Source organism: Ammospiza caudacuta, chromosome 2 (assembly GCF_027887145.1).
Source record: "Ammospiza caudacuta isolate bAmmCau1 chromosome 2, bAmmCau1.pri, whole genome shotgun sequence".
In the NCBI taxonomy this organism is placed as follows: Eukaryota; Metazoa; Chordata; class Aves; order Passeriformes; family Passerellidae; genus Ammospiza; species Ammospiza caudacuta.
In genome coordinates, this window is record NC_080594.1 from 51746978 (window position 1) to 51764161 (window position 17184).

General features: G+C 40.6%; 1 protein-coding gene across 1 annotated transcript in view; it reads right to left on the minus strand.

Moving 5' to 3' along the window:
• Positions 1-17184, minus strand: part of FLT1 (fms related receptor tyrosine kinase 1) — a 107556-nt gene that overhangs the window by 83762 nt on the left and 6610 nt on the right. The window contains exons 2-3 of the mRNA XM_058824828.1: positions 8490-8586; positions 7972-8192 (exon numbers count right to left, since the gene is read on the minus strand). Of these exons, the coding sequence (XP_058680811.1) occupies positions 7972-8192; positions 8490-8586 (318 nt within the window). The remainder of the gene's footprint in view (positions 1-7971; positions 8193-8489; positions 8587-17184) is intronic.

Sequence of the window (17184 nt, forward strand, 5' to 3'; positions counted from 1 at the left end):
TTCAGACATCAAACAGGAAGAGAAATGGATTCTGGTCTAATTTGTACCAGTGAGAATTCTAAGGCAGAAGATCTCAAATGTACTCCAGGATACACAAAAATCCTTGCTAAAGCGGTTTAATGAAACTTATACAAACTTTCTGAAATGAAACCCACAAAGTATTATTTAATAGTAGGTATTAAATGTCCACTGAGATAGCGAAAGGAACTTATGAGTAATAGAGGATGCATATGTAATAAAAAATGCCCTGAGGACTTGTTAGGCTGACATTTCCTCTGCAGGACGATTCAAGGAAAGACCAAGAATGAACCTGTTTGTAGCACAGGGAAGAGAACCTTTTTTGTTTCAGGGACTGCAGCACAGAAGAGGTCACCTGCCCCTTAACATCACCAGACAAACCGATTTACTACTCCCCAAAGACTCGTTTGTCTTTGTCACAAAATTAAGAGCTTCTGCCCAAAACCAGCAAGCTTTGCAAAGTGGTTTCCTGTACCATAATCTCCAGATCATTGTAAGTGTGAGGAAGAGCTGTTCTGGGGACTGCCGGTGCTGTCTGCAGACAGTGTCACCACTGACTGATGCCAGTATTGAGGCAGTGGGGGCTGTGCAGCTCAGACCTCGCAGGATTCCTGCCGGGCCAGGAAACCAGCATAAAACACCATGTTTTCCTTCTTCTTCTTCAGTGGAAACGCACGTCCACACCTGAAGCAGCCAACAAAGAGCTGTACGAGAGCAGCTGAAATCCCTGGTTGCCCTTGGCGGGCTCCAAGGCTGGTGACAGCTCCCGTGGTGCCCTCCGTGTGTTGTGCGCCGAGGCGTTGCCGTGCCCCGCTATTCGCGTGCAGAGCTCCCATTGACATCACCGGGGACTTCCGCCGTGGGCCAGAGGGCAATCGATGGCCCCGAGTGCTCCAAATGTCTTCCTGCTTTTGATTAAAAGGAATACGCATCATGTTTCCTAAGCACAGTTTTGTTTTCATAATGAGCATGGAGGCTCTTCCTGGTTCCCTTTGATTTTATTCTTCTTCCATCGTAAAGGCCCTAACGGGATACTCTTGGTGCCTCAAGATCAGAATCTGGTGCAGACTTTACCAGCCTGGATCAGGCAAAGCTGAACACACACCAGCGCCAGGGCAGCTTATGCCACCTTGGCAGGGTTTGCCAACAACATGGAATTCTTCTGTCCCCCAGGCAATAGCTCTCCTTGCCTTTTCTTTTCCTCTTTCCTTCCCATCACAACCCCAGCTACTGCCATTAGCTCCCATTACATTCCTTCTCAATTTCTTCCTGAGGGAAGGTAAATGAACCTTCCCCACATAGCTGGTTGGCAGCACATCTGGCATGACTTAATTTCCCACCAGCGTCTTTTGAGCCAGTTTCACTCAATTCTATGTTCATAAAGTCCTAGATGTGAAAGGAACATCACAGACTGACCTATTTTGAAGGCCACATCCAGGTTACACATTCAGCTTCATTGGGATTTGGAATGGAAGATCTAAGGGGTTGACCTTGTTTTTATGAATTATTGATTTGGGTTGTTGTTTTATTTGTTGGTTTTTTCCCTTCAGCCCTGCCTGTGAGGTTAGAAAAATGAAAGCTGGATAGCCAGAATACTTACGTATGTTAAAGGTTACTTAAAAATCAGTTTAGTGTATTTTTAAATTATACCTAGAATGAATGACTGTGTGCTGGGTTGACTGTGTTCTTTACAATATCTCTCAGTTACAATCAACATGAAACCACAAAGAGCACTCATGAAATCACAAAATCCATGAAGGTCATTTGCTATATTGTTAAAGAGCATAAATAGCAGCTTTTTTGCTAAGCTGATTGGCAGCCAGATAAAAAGGTGATAAGAGACTTAGCACATGCAATATTATGTCTGGTATCAGTAACCTGTCTAGGCTATTTATGGGATTTGCACAAACAACTAAACTAGCCAACACTGAAATGCCAAATTCAGAAACAGTGGAGAGGGTTTTTCTTTCCACAAGCTTCAGCTACTGTTCTTGGGTTTGTTTTGTTTTTAATAATCTGAGCTATGTAAGTCAGAGGACTTACAAATACACTTGCAAGAAGAAAAGTCTCTGCAGGAAAATCTAAGCTCCTTGAAATCTCTAAAATCTTATCCTCTGAAGTTCTTCCAAAACCCCTTCTTATACTTGGCTCATCCTTAAGATTCTTTTCAGGCTAGAAGAGGTGAAATATTTTCATCACATGCACATAACACCCTTTTCCCTCGTCCATGTGAAAAGGACCATAGTCTTTAGTAAAGAACAGGCATGCAGACTTCATTGAAGTTCATGGGCCAACTGAATCCCTTTCCATTGAAGGGATTAAACCTCCTTAACTTTATTTATCCCAGATAAATTATTGGGGCTGTTCAGAAGAAATTCCAAAAGAATCTTGCACACTGAGAGTCATTCCAGCCTCCCTTGCACATCTACAATACAGACATTTCTCACTGAGCTAGGAGCCAAATCACTGGTATTGTCCCTGGTGAGAAAAGGGGAATTTTGCAACGGGACTCATCTGACTTGTTTTACACATCTGCTTTACCATGAGGTGAATCACGCCCTAGGAAATGTGTCTGTTGAACCGGCCCACATGCCTAATTTCCTTAAAGAAAAACAATCCCATTTTGTACGTCTTATTCTAGAAGAAAGGTTGTTCCACTCGTGCCTCTAGTAAACCTGTAAAATAACACTCTTCAAATACAAAGTATGTCTAAACCTTGAAAGAAAACCTGATAGAGTATTCCCCTTCTTGTTTGTTTTTCTTTCTTTTATCTGGACTTTTATGATTATTAATTTATATCTAGAGCACACTCTGACACAAAGAATTTCTAATACAATTGTACAACAATTTTTAGGCAAGATGGTTTGCTTTACTTTGAGACTAGTTACACTATGCTATTGTCAACACATGACACAAATAAAACACAGTTAAAAATCTTCAGGAAAAATAGTCATATTAGCCAGGAAATCCACGAAAGAGCTATTACTATGTTCAGCAAGCAATCCCTAGAAAGGCTAACGGATACTAGGAATGCTCTTTCAGATGTATCCCTCCATTGTGGTGGCTCACCCTGGAAAGATGATTGTTTCAGTAGGAGCTGTGAGCCTTGGTGAGGGACCAGGACCACGGAGGGGTCACTGCAGAGCTTTGGGTGCAGCCAAAGGGAGGGCACACGCTCCGCTCCCCACGGTGTCCTGTGATACGGAGCCCGTGTACACGCAATGACAAAAGCGCGGCAATTATAGGCCATTGACGTCAGCGAGTCCTAGAGATCTCTGTTTTGTAACAGGAACCTCATTAGAAGCTAAAAATGTGTCCGCATACTTGATACAGCTGCAACATAGTTTAATTCCAACGGGTTTCCTCCTCATAACAGAAGCGCTATCATAGTACTGACTCCGACGGTGTAAGCCAAAACCATACTGCTCATAGGCTAAAACTGTGCCAAAAGCAAAGACAAAAAAAGGCATGGAGAGGAAGAGTTTCCCAGGCCTGAGCAGGTTCTTTTATCAGTGTGTTATTTGTAAATAAGGAGAAAAAGGAAAAAGAAGAAAATTCTCCCTTTCTGTTAGATCTCAGGGTGTTTAGTCTTACTGCTTTTTTTACACATTGAATTATTTTGACTCTGATGCTTCTGATTTAGGAGACCCTTTTGCAGAACTCTTTGGATACCCTCCATGTTTTGCAACAATAGTATCTTTAGGATTACAGGAGTCAATCCATTCAAGCTAAATCTTAAATGCATGTCAGTTCTGGGTCTGGATTCAGCTATCTGTCAGCAGGAGGACCTCCCAGAGAGGTGCCCAGGAAGTTCTAAAAAACTCAGAATCTGCAGCATAGAACTTCGGTGTTTGAAAATGAGCTCAGAATCACAGATGTTTTGGGATTTCAAAGGTTTACATTTTGAACAATTCCCTAATGATAAAGCCCTTCATTTTGGACTTCTGAGCCCAAGACATACATCAAACCAAATACATTCAGCTAGTGGGCATGTTCAACATTCTAGGCATTGGTGAGCACAAATACTCTCAGGGCCTGCACCTTTAATTACACAGCTCTGATTTGCCTCACCTGGCTCAAATCCTCTCAAAGCAAGAAATTTATTCTAAGCTTGTTCTCCAGATTTCTTGAAAAGTAGGTGATGAACAGTACATACCAGAAGCTTCTTTCATTCTCTGTTAAGTATAGAAAGAGAATAGACAACTAACACAGCCTAGAGGATTAAAACATGTCTGATTTTAAAACATGTCTCTATCTGCAAGGAAAAGTAAGTGACCAGAAGACATACACCACAGGATTATGAGAAAAGACAAGGAGAGGGAAAACACTGACTAGGAAATGGGCTACTGCCTCAGAGCAAAAATAGTTTTACTTTGAGAAGAATTCTGTTCTCTGTTGCAGAAGAATTAAGATTTTACTCTTGTATATTACTTGCCAAAAGCAGTCTTCATCACAGAAAATAGCAACACTTCAACTTGAATCACAGTTTGCTTAAATTCATGCAAAAATATAACATTATATCAATGTAATTGAACTTACAAGCTTTTTCTCTGTCATATCATGGGAGCAATTGTTCAAAGGGAAGAAATTATGAGAGTAGAGAATTAAGAGTACTACACATTTTTTAAGACAGTGAATGAGCTCCAGCAATTGAAAAGTGCCTTGGAGATATTGGGACAAAGCAGACAGAAAGAAAAGCCCTTAGTAGTCTCCCCAGGGAAATTTACATAGGATTCAGAGCAGCCTGCTGATAATTTGGTGTTTCTTATATGTCTTTATTCCATCATTATCTCTTTTCAAGCAGAAAATTCCCCATGCCTCACTGCAATGTAGACAGCAAGCGTTCATTGCAAATCTTTCCTTTTTACTGTTAGGCTGTATTTTCCCTTACAAAACAAAGCTCTGAGCAGTTCTGGGTCTGGGACAGTAGAGAAATTGGCAAAGAAGTTTGCTTCATTTCAGATTTTTCCCATGGCTCTTGTGGAAAGTCAGGCCATCAGTTTTCTTGAGGCAAAGATGAAGACTCTTAAGAGAATTAATTTCCCTTGCCTAATGTCTCAATTCCTGAGCTGTGTGGGGTCAAGAGTTGTGGAGACACTCTGTGCACTCACTCCCCTCTGCAACTCAGTAGTGACCTCTCCAGCTGAAGAGGGGTGGTGTCAGGACTAGCTCCTCCAAGGCAAGTCACCAGCCTGCCTCTCCTTGACCCCTAAAAGCAGGACTTCAGAAATGCTTCAAGTCATCCTGGGGCCTGTGGGACTCTCCCTGGGGCAGTCTCCTTCTCATTACCTTGTCTCTTGTCTTTTTCTATACCAGATAATTTTCTGCTGAAGCTTGCATTCATCACTGAACCAAAGGACTTACTGGGTTTATTGTGGTCTGGTCTTTGGGCTTTTTTTTTTTTAATCCAGTTCATATTCAGTATCACTCCAATTACGGAAATGAAGAACATTTTTAAAACAATAAGTGATGACTTCCTGTACAAACAATATCAACTTTCCTGATTTGGATTCTGTGTTTGTAAATAGCAACTATTTGTTCTCATCTGCAGCATGCTAAGACATGGGAAACAGGCACCTTGGAGATCCACATGGAGCTAATATGGGAAATGGACTGACACAACGTCCTGTCACAGGAAACAATACAAGACTAGGAGGGACCCAAATTTCACAAATGTTTATTTCCTAAACACCCACGAATTAATGCAGAGTAAAACTAGACTCAGGAAAGAGAGTCTTCACAGAGGATTTAGTTACCCCCACTTCAACCCCACTTGAGCTAGAATAATTGAATTTCATGCATATTTACAGAAACAGTGACTCATACTAAGAGACAGGTAGAAAAGAGATAGGGATAATGAGATAGCATAGAGAAAGAAAATACTTTTTCTAATACATACTTATCAGAAAGGGTGAGTTTTGGTACTCAGTATCTTGTTTCTTTCTAGCTTACTAAACAATTCTTCCTGAAATTGTAAAGTTTGGGAAGACTAATGGACCTTTCTCCACCTTAGTGCAGAGTGACACTTCCAACAGGCATCAAATGAGCAGCTACCTTGCAGCCTCCCTCATCATCCATAGTTTTCCCTAAATTTCAGGTGTGCTTCCTGGGACACAACTAACACTTCAATCTTAAGAAATTTGTTTTCAATCAAAATGATTGCCAAATTCAGAAAATTAACATACCAGAGAGGTCTAAGGTAATGGACCTTAGACCATTAAAATATTTAAGGAACAGGTTTGTTCCTTAAACATTTTATTTCTTTTTTGGCAATTAAGGTAGGAGGAGTTATAAAATCTAGCCATCTCTTCAACAGTGACATCAAGATTTGTGACTGAATGCCCTTGAAAAACCAACAAAACCGAGACACTCAGACAGCCTTCTTTAAATGATTAGCAGGGATGGAAGAACAGGGGTTGGATTGGGACTGTCCTAAAACAATTTCTGCAATGATACATTTCTCTTCCATCACCATGGGAATTCTGCAGATAATCTTGGTTTACCATCATCTAACTGAAGGTGCCTTTTAAATGCAGGGAAGCCACATACAAGTTGGGAAGCAGTGAAGAGTTGGAAGACTGGTTGTGTCTCTCATTTGTAAAAATTTAGGATACAGAAAAATTTACTCTTCAAACAGGTAAGGGACAAAGAGAATGCAAAGGCATCCCTTATATGGTAAAGTCAGTTTAGCAGAGAGTTGCTTCTCATGCAGTGAATGGAGAGCGTTGTGGGTAGGTCTCAGGGATGATGTCCAAGGTGGGAAGTTCAAGAAGGTCCCGTGATGGGAAACTTGCAAAAGGCATCTGAGGAAATTGTACATTTCCCTAGGCTACAGGCTGTTGATCACTAAATGATTATCCTATTTTGGCTATTCTTCCATGGATGCATCTGTTGTTGGATTTACAGAGAATCATATGAGAAGAGCTGGGTGATGAAAACACTGCAGCATATTTCAGATGAAGGAAAGTAGGATAAACAGCCAATAGTGCTCAATAAAGCAGCACACAGTAATGGGGAGAGCTATCTTGTTTTCTAACAGTGTAGGGAGAGGTCCACTTCATTCTGCTTTTTCACAGTGCTAGTCTCACTCTTCATATCACAAAATGAAAACAAAGGCTAATTCACTCTGATGTGAACTCATTGGATGCAGCAGACCCAAAATTTGGAAAACTTCCAGTTGCACGTTCTCTATAACATGGGCTTACAAAACCTGTGAGTCCTGAAATACTACAGTAATCTATTAACATTACTGTGTAAAAACAACAAAAAACTAAAGTATTAATTAAATCCCTAAAGTGTCAATAATTTGTTCCTTTTTGTTGTGTCTATTGAATTAAACTCTTCTCAGAAGTGTCTGATTAATACCCTGGAAGGAAGCAGGATCAGAAAGAAATTTCTTTTGTAGTCTAACTGACCTAATTCCAGCACTTCCCATACATTACACAATACTTGTTTGCTGAAAGCAACTCTGTGTTTAATTTGATTCCATTTATTCTAGATTTTTTCAATCTGTGTGCCATGGATTACAGAGGTTATTTTTAAATATGATTTCACATGCAAATAGTAATTTTCTGCAGCATGAGGCAAGTCACTGATCTGACAGGCAGCTTTAGCATCCTTCAGCTGCCTAGAAATAACATCACACAGGATATGGTTTCTGATACCTATTTCACATATTCACTTGTAGTCTACTTCCATCTGGACTCCCGTTTTCTCTAGGCAAATGGTTGGATTGGGTCTTTTCTTGCTTCATTTCTTTTTCTAACTGATAAAAGATTACCATTTGTATCTGCAAGTTCTGAGAAAGAAAACTTTATACATTAATTGGCAAATTAACATTATGCAAGGCTGAAAATGTAATTCAAAACTCAGCCCCAGCTGAACTGCCTTACTTTTCCACTTTGCTGTATTGCAGAGCAAGTACCAGGAAGTGTTAAAAAAACTGAATCTTACCGTTAATAAATACATAGACTGTAGATTCCTTCTTCTTTTTTGCTGGACTTGTGGGGTATTTGCAGCTATAATTTCCAGTGTCACTTGCTTGAGTTCTGCTCAAGGTCAGACTGCTGCAGGACTGCTTCCCATTCCTTCCACAGGCATATTTAATTACTTTCAGCCTTTTGCTATCCTTGCTAAGAGTTTCAGGCAAAGACCATGAATGAACCATTTCCCCCCTGCAAACACAGATAAGGAAGCAGAAACAATTATGCTGGGCTGCAATTATATAGCTCCAGTTCCCAAGCTTTCTTTTTTATTATATCAGGCTATTTATGGGGTTCTCTTTTATCTTGTTTTCCAAAAACAACAACGGAAACAACAAAGAACTATTAAACAATTGCCATTGAAGTTCACTCCCCACCTTTCCCCACAACACAAGGTTTAATTTTTTTCTAATTTCAGTTACAAAAAAAAGAAAGTGTCAGGTTTATGAAGTCCCTGCCAAATTATCATAATCCAACTCAGCTGGTTACCTGCAGGTGAGATTTAAAGTCTGGCCGGCTTGAACAACGTGCTGTATGCCATTTATACTCAGCTCAGGAACTTTTAGTTTTGATCCTGAACCAGATCCTAGAAAAACAAAGAAAAAACCAAAACATTAACAAAGTCAAATAATTCTGCTTCCAGTCCACTCACATTTATGCTGTTATACTGGAAAGGAAAAGAAAAGAAAACTGTGCCTCTTTCACCACACATACTCTCTTCCTTTGAGCAAAGTCCTGTTGCCCTGACTCAGGACTCAACCTTCCAGCAGCATTACTCAGGAAAGAAAATAGAATTGAAACCTATTAGTAATGACTTTGCTCTCAAATTTTTGACTGAACATATAATGAAGAAACTTGAGGACCTCATGGATCCACATCTAACCAAGGAAGTGTGCCCCCAGCACCACTGGCTGCATTTCCTCAGGAAACACAGCCATGGCAGCCCCTTCAATGGGGAGGGTAAATTCAGCCACTCCCACGGCAAGAGTCAAGTACTGACTCCTAAGATACCAAAATCCCACTCAAACAACTTGCTGCAAGGCTGAAACTGACATGGAAGGAGTGAAATGCATTAAGGCTCTTCCCTTTCTGGCTGGAGGTCATAGCACTCTTATTCATGGCCCCTCACCAGCTGCAGGCTTCCTGCCAACAAAGTAGCACCAAAAGGTAGACCTTTACAGTAAATCCTGAGAACAAGATCCAGACACCTTCCAGACCAGATTTGCTGCTTGTTTGAGAAAGCAAGCATGTTGGTGTGGCCAGACCATTCTGGCATGGGTGAAAGCCTTGGTGTCAGCATGACACGAGGTGGCTGAGGACAGCTGAAAACATCCAGGTGGGTTTTGTGAAGTCTACATGGAGGCATTTTTAAGAAGACCATGGAAGAGCTCCATGGTCAGAAAACCAGAAGAGCATGAGATCTTCCTTCTCATCAAGTCAGGAGGTGCTGGCTGGAAAGACATAATGATTTATCTTTGCCCTATAATAGGCTGTGGCCACAAAAGCTTTCATGGCAAGCTGACAGAAGAACATGCCTTAGGGAAGAAGCAGTGCTTGATCCATCCCACTGCCCTTGCACTGACAGCAAAATGTTCCAGAAGCTGGGAACACAATGTAAAAACATTTCAAAACAGTTAAAAGTTGAAAACCAGTTGTAGTCTGATTGGGACTCAAGCGTAATTTGTAAATATTTCATTGTTGAGAGAGAGCAACAGCAACTATCCCAAACCACTTTACTCCAAGAGAAAGTATTACCCTGTCAACAAATGGGAGAAACCCCATCTCATAGTAAAGGCAGATAATGCAGATCTTTCTCCTAGAACTCAGTCAAGTACAGTTTTAGCTTAGCTATTTTAAGTCCTTCCAAGAGGTCCCTGCACAGCCAAGTATGAGCAGCTGTATGCACCAAACATAGTAGAAATACATGAACCTTTCTTGGGGCTACGTATCACCAATCAGAAAAGCTTCCCTCTTTTGTTGACTAGAGAAGGAACTTTTGGACACCAGTTCCTGCTGAGATTGGTGACTAAAATTTAGATGAATAAACACATCAATGCCAATGGCTGCTCCAAATTTGGGAGCTTTCTTTTTAGCCCTGGATATCTTACATAAGATGTGGCTCCAGTAGTTTTCGATATATTCTATCATCTCTGCCAATTCAAAACAAGATTTAAAAGCTACACTTGAACATAGACATAAATAAAATTATAGCTCACTTGCACAAGCTGCACGCAAGAGCATAACAACTTTTCAGAATAAAGAGATCTGGACTACACCTCAAATAACACTATAGATTTGAATGGTGAGACTGTCCACATACACAGACTTCCTCTGCGATTTGTCTAGATAATCATATTTCTAACTAGAAATTAATATATTCTAGCAGCTGGTAAGAGAGGAGAAAAATGGTGCAGCAAATCTATGAAGAAGTAATTGTTACGTGATATGCATTGCAAACATACATTTCTCAGGCCTGCCCTTTAGGAATCTCAACTCTGAAGAGCTGGTTCCCCCAAAGTGTGCTCTGTGCTTTTATGGGATAGTCTCCCATAGATGCTTACAGTCTATGAGTCTTCTCATTCACCATTCTGAAACAATGCCTCTGAGGCTAATCACTGAGAAATTGAGATAAGATGTTACAACAGCCTAGGCAGCTGCGTGGAGAGCAACTCAGGCACTCTGGTTGAGAGGGTTAGTCAACATCCTCTAGCTAAACAATCTGATGGTTTTGTGAAACTCCCTCATTTCATTTGCATTCCTCTTGTCATCCCAGAATTGAAGGGTCAGATGCTCTCCCAAGAAGACAGAGTTTATATCCAGCTTTATGAATCTTGGTTTTTACTTTGGAGAAAAGTTGACCTCAAGCTTCTCTGAACTGCTCCTTATTTGAGACCCTGGAAAAGCTGAAGCATGCAACAGTGTTTACAAGCAGTTCAATATGTATGAAAAAAACATCAGTGATTGTCTGCCAGAGGAAACCATTGGGATCAAAGCCCAGTTGCTAGAGCTGCAACACTCAACCTCGTTGCTAGAGAGCAACATGTAGGTTGCTTCCTGTGTAAAACTGGTGAGAAAGTGGAAAAATCCATGTGAGTGACAGGCGTTGACAGCAAGACAGGAGAGTGAGTCTGCAGTGCCTGGTGATGCCTGCGGTGCCGAGCGCTTGGCTTTGCTCGGCACTGGCACTGCACCATGCCCAGGAGCAAAGCCAAACCTGCAGCACCCTGCCCACGTCTGACCCGTGCTGAGGCCAGGAGACCAGCCCTGGCAATGTGGGCTGCTGCTGTCTTCAAAGTCTGCCAGAGGTGAGGAGCAAGAAACCATCATAAACGTTACAAGGTTTTACTCTTCCTAACTTTACAGTGACATAAACAAAGACATGAACACTCTAAGATCTAACTCATTTGAAGCATATGAAACAAGTCAGCCTGGAAGCTTGTATGTCAGATCTGTCTCAGAGTTACTAAAATCAAAGAAAAAACATAACAAAACCCCCACCTTTTCACCCCATCTTGTAGGCAAAAAAGAAACCCAAATATACGGGACACATACTCAAGCTTTTGCACTTTTACACATTTTACATATATCTAAAAGACAGCACAGTATTTATAAATATTGTGTGTGGGATCTTAAGGAGTGGTTAGTGTTTGTCTAACTCTGCTCCCATTGACACAAGCCAGCATTTCATCATTGATTTCAAGTACATTTTAGACACTTAACTCCAGTAGTTAATCGTATTCACATTCAAGACTTAATGTCAATGTATTTGGGAAGAGATACAAGCCCAATTATATATTGATTTATTTAGTTTTTCACTGACAAAAAGCTGAGGTTTCATTTCAAGCCAAAGTTGTTGGTTTTACAAGTATGGGACGCAATCCTTTTACCAGCAAGATGCTATGTCTCGAAGAAAAATAGCTTTATTTGACATCCTATCTATTCATGGGTCATTAGCTTCCTTACATTTTTAAATGCTTCAAAACCAATGCAGACTACAAATGCAATAGAGTTTGACGTGTTTACCAGGAAAGAAAAAGGAAGGAGAATAGCAGGGAAATTCCTACTGTCAATATTTAGAAGCAGATTATGCCTTCTATGTACCTTCTGTGGGCATTTTACTTGACACTGCCTTTTCTGAAGGGTCGTGGCTCAACAGGACACATTCACTTGTCATTGTGCCTGTCACCAAGCGACCATCAGCAGCCTACCCTCACACTGACCTACATTGAGGGGTGCAGCTTCTTTTCATGTGACAACAAGAGAACTAATTAATCCTGATAACTGAGGAATCTCCTCCCATGGGGAAAGGGTGGCTTTTTCAGACGCATTTTATTTGTTATGGAAGGCTTATTAGATGCATGTGAAAGTCAGTCAGTGGGGTTGCTTAATTAATGAGCAAACGTTAATTTAGATTGCAAAAGTTAGCCATTGTAACTAAAGTAAGGGGAGGACAATTTTTTTTATGAAAGCAGAGAGCAATCTATGATTTTCAAGGGGAAAAAAATAAAGGAAGTTTTCATCCAGTAACTTCTGCCCCACATAAAAAGCTGATCCTCTTCCAAATTAAGTAAATAAAAATATGAATTATCTGATAACAAAAAAACCCTCTGATCACAAGTCATGAAAAAAAGATAAAATAAATGAACATGCATGTATTTTTCCAATATGATATGTGTCCAGTTCTACAGACAAATGAGTAACATGCATGCAGGATGAACCTTTCACTGATTTCTACTAATTCCTGGATTCTCTTAAAAATCGTAGATTAGTTGTACTCAAAATTGGGGCCATGATCTGGGTTATTATTCCCATTCCAACTTTCCCAGGTTTTACTTTTGAATTTCTTTTCATACACAGAGAATTTCTACTACCTTTGACTAAAGAAAGGAAATCCAAAAGCTAGCTTTAAGACTAAGTTTAAAAAATTACAATATTAGAAGTTATTATAAACTTCCTTGAAGTTAGCAGGTTTGATGACTTTCTAATATCTTTTCTATAATTTGGGGATATGACTGTCTTCCAGCCACTCCTGTTATCCTCAACATGTTGACTAATCCTTTTTTCACCTGCACAGCTAGAGGTTAAGGAGAATGATCAGTTTATCTTTGCAACTTCAGTGTGTACAAAGAATCTGACCTTCTGGGTTTAAAGTGCCATCTGTGGGCAATAAAGTTATCCATCATGAAGTAATTGTTTCAGTCACTAATGGACTTGCACATGTTTTACCCCTTGTGAAACATAACTGAGCCTTTGAGGGTTTTACCATCAAATATAATTTCCTCCCGATTCAAATGTTCAACAAAAATGTCCTTTGTAGAGGACACTCCTGCACTGGAAGGAGATGGCAGGTTATATCTTAACAAGGTCTCCACCTCTCTGTGATGCTTAAAACATTGGTCATGCAGTTCAGATGCAGCCCAGGACTTCACTCTTGCTTCTGTGCACTTCCTATGAGTCATTCCACTGAAGGGAATGGGAATGCCCACATGTGTACAACTAAAAAGCAGTTGCAGAATCCAGACAAAATGGAAAGATACAGTACCCAGTGGGTTGATCTTCAGTGTGTCTCCAGTGAAAAGGAGCTCTCTCTGCCTTGCAGCAGCACCTTAACCAGAGCATGGCCACTAGCTAACCTCAAATGCAGTATATGGCTTTACTCCATTCTGTAAGGAAATCTGGGGTATCAGTAGTTTTCTTTATTTCAGAGCTATTCTTGACAAGCTATTGTATTACTATTTCTTTAGAAGGCTCTAAGTAAATATAACTAATTTTTTTGGTCAAACAGTTGTACCTACCCATCATAATTGCAATTACATCATTACACCACTTCACTCTATCAAAGGAGAAAAAGATATATATAGAGAAGAAAAACTCATGGTCAACTCTTAAGAGACACTTAAAGTTTCAATTTACATCTGACTATATGAAGAAGTCTAGACCAGTTTAATCAACACTGAGTCTCTCTTCAGCATTAATACTTGCATTTATAAAGGCAGGAGAACTTTTAGGGAGTGTTGTGTTAAAACTTGTGTGGTGAATGGAAAAGAAAATTTTGTTTTCCTGTTCGATGTGTAACTGGCCTGGTCCTGCTGCGGGACTAGAGGGAGAAAGGAGCACTCTGGATAATGAAGGTTTCTGATTCTGTGCTGGTGGCTAGGCAGAACTGCTGCTGGAAGGAGACACTCTTCTATCCCCATAGCATCAATAGCACCCATCTCATCTGTCACCTGGGTTTCTGATGCTCAGGTGCAGGCAAAGAAGGCAGTACAGCCTGGTTTCCTGCTCCTAGGGGTAAAAGCGTCCTCTCCATTGCCTGTACTTACAAACAGTCTCCAGAAAAGACCTACAGTGCCAAAGCATGAGCCACCCTGAGACTCAAAGTGGTATCTTCAGGTCTATCAGATGCCACTAAGTCCCCATTCTAAAGGAAACCTCACAGTCATCTAATTTCACAGCATTTCTCTGAAATAATTCCAAACTTCATACCTGAAGCCTGCAGAAGAGAAACTAGGGCAGCTTAACTGAGAGTGAGCAAGGAGTTGTGACTTTGTCCCAGGCTGACACTGACAATGGTCCAGATGAGCAAACTCATGATCTGAAGCAGCAAAATGTCACCACTGTTTCTATTGAAGCAGAAATCTGCAGGCCAATTAAGAGCCATGGGGATTTGCAAGTGTTAATAGACGCAGGTCCCTGGACTCAGAGGTAGTTTTGTACTTGTTTCCTGTTGGCTGCTGCACAAAGAGAAGCACCATGAGTGCTGGTACACAGCTGGCAGACAGAAACACCCTCAGGGTAGAGCTCAAGCTGTATCACTCCTTAACAGAGCCATCTCTTGCACATATCCCTGTGGTGTCCGAAACTTTTCTATCTTTTGCATTCAAGACCAAGAAAACTATTGGATGCTATTTACTTACTAAGTACACATAGAGGCACAAACATTACCAGCTCATTGGTTCATCCTTTTCAGGTCCAAAAGAGACATTCCATCCATCTAGTCTGATGTTTTGCAACACATGCCAAGTGATTTCTGGATCAAATGCTTACATTTGATCAATCTCAATTATAATGTAAGAATTTAAAGTACTATTACAACATAACAGCTAGCCAAAAAAAAAAAGAAAAAAAAAAGATAGGAAAGGATGGCAAAGCTAGACTGCTTTATAATACACACCATAGTTAAGTCTGAACAGCATAAGGTTGGTAACAGAAGATTAAATGATTTCTGGATAGACTAAAAGCCTTGACCATGACTCCATGCTGTGGAACTAAATCTGTCAGTAAGGAAAATGGATGTGCAACTGCCCAAAACAGGCCTCCATGGGCATAGAAAGGTAAAAGGTATTTGAACAAGTGTATTACTTCCTTTTTAGTTCTAGATCTCAGAGCAAGTTATAATTCATTTACTCTTTATGTTTTTGCTGTTCCTAGATGACTATACACACTGATGTAAGATTAAATGTTACAGAGCCAAACCTAAAAATAGTGCAATAGTTCTGTTCTTCATTAACACCTGTGATGCCAATACGGCCAATAGCTGCAAATGTAAACAAATATTTATTTCCCCAATAATTGCCAAACATTTTGCCAGCACTTGCCCTAGTTAGGTCAGGTTGGTTTTATAGAAGTTTGTGGTGAAGTCTTTCTAGCAAAGAGCAGGGAGGGGTTGTTCATTAAAAAATTTAGATGTAGGAATTAAACAAACTGAAACCTCAGCAGTTATTTGACATAAATCTCATTCCAGTTACTATCAATTGAAATTAATGACATTTCCCATCATACCTGGCAACCAAGGCCATGGAAGTTCCATGTTTAGTGCCCCACAAGACCCACTTGAAGGCACTTGCTTCACCAGCTCATCAGAAGTTTGTGCTTTGTTTGCCCTAAACTCACGAGGTAACTTCCATGCATGAGCATAGGCACTTCATATAATGCCCATGACAAATAAATTTCAGTATTTAACAGCCAAAGATCTGAGGGAAAAATAATCTTGGTTTCCTGTTGTATCCATCAAGTTTTAATACCTCTAGAAATACAGGATCTGAAATTGACATCTTGGCCAATATCTAGCATGATGAAGGTGCTATTTCATCAGCTATATAAGGAGGACATATTTACAGAGAAGAATTTAAACCAGCCATAACTACAAACTTTTTCTTTCCCACTGCCACCCAGAATTTAAAATGGATATCCAAACACACAGTCTGACACCTCCATTATGAGGGGGTGGGACACTTTGGTAAACCACACCCAGAAAGCGAAAGGCACACATATATGTGATGTGTGTTGAGAAAAGAGGAGAAATACCACAGTTGTGCCCACCTTAGTCTGGTCTTCACTCCAACAGAGTAAATGCCCATCTTAGAAACAAAACAGGCCAGCTGAGGCTGGTAACACCAGAGCTTGCAACACGGCCACATTCAGCACAAATCCATGTGGCTGTCATACCCCTCCACCTTGATGTGCCTGTCCTGGCCCTGCATGGTGACCCTGCTCAGGCCATTCAGATGAGAAGTGGTTGTGACTGCATCATCAGCCCAGCCAAAGGGATGCCATGTGATCAGCCAGTGGCACTCACCCACTGTGTCATTTCGTGCCTCTCCACGCGATTCAGCCTGTGCTGCTCACAGTGTAGAGAGCCCCATCCAGACTATGCCTGTGAGTCGCCAGATCTACATACTGACAGGTATCAGCAACCACAGTGCCTCTGCTCTAATCCCACCATGACAGATCCTAGCACATAATGGCCAGTTCAGTGTTCTTTAGAAAAGTTTATCCCATTAATAAGTGAGTAGAAAAGTATCTATATGGTATAAAGAGAAAGCAAGTACACTAAAATTCACACAAAACCAATTTAGAAATCCTAGGCATTTAGAGTAAAGGTGTATATTTTCTTAGCCAAACTAAATTTCTTTACTAGTTGGATACTTTAAATTTGTAACAGGTTAGCTGGCAGGACAAAAGAAGCAATGTAATAGGACTGAATTGGAAGACTTTCATAAAGACAGGCAAACTGCCTACTTGCCAGTAATCTACCTGCCCAGCCAGCAGCACAAGCCTGTCAAATTCATCTGGGGCTGTAGTAATCACTAAGCTGTAAGCACAGAAACAAATTAGGAACTATGTAAAAGAAAATGTAAAGCAAAGTTGAAGGAGCTACACTTTGCTGAAGGCTGCTGATTAC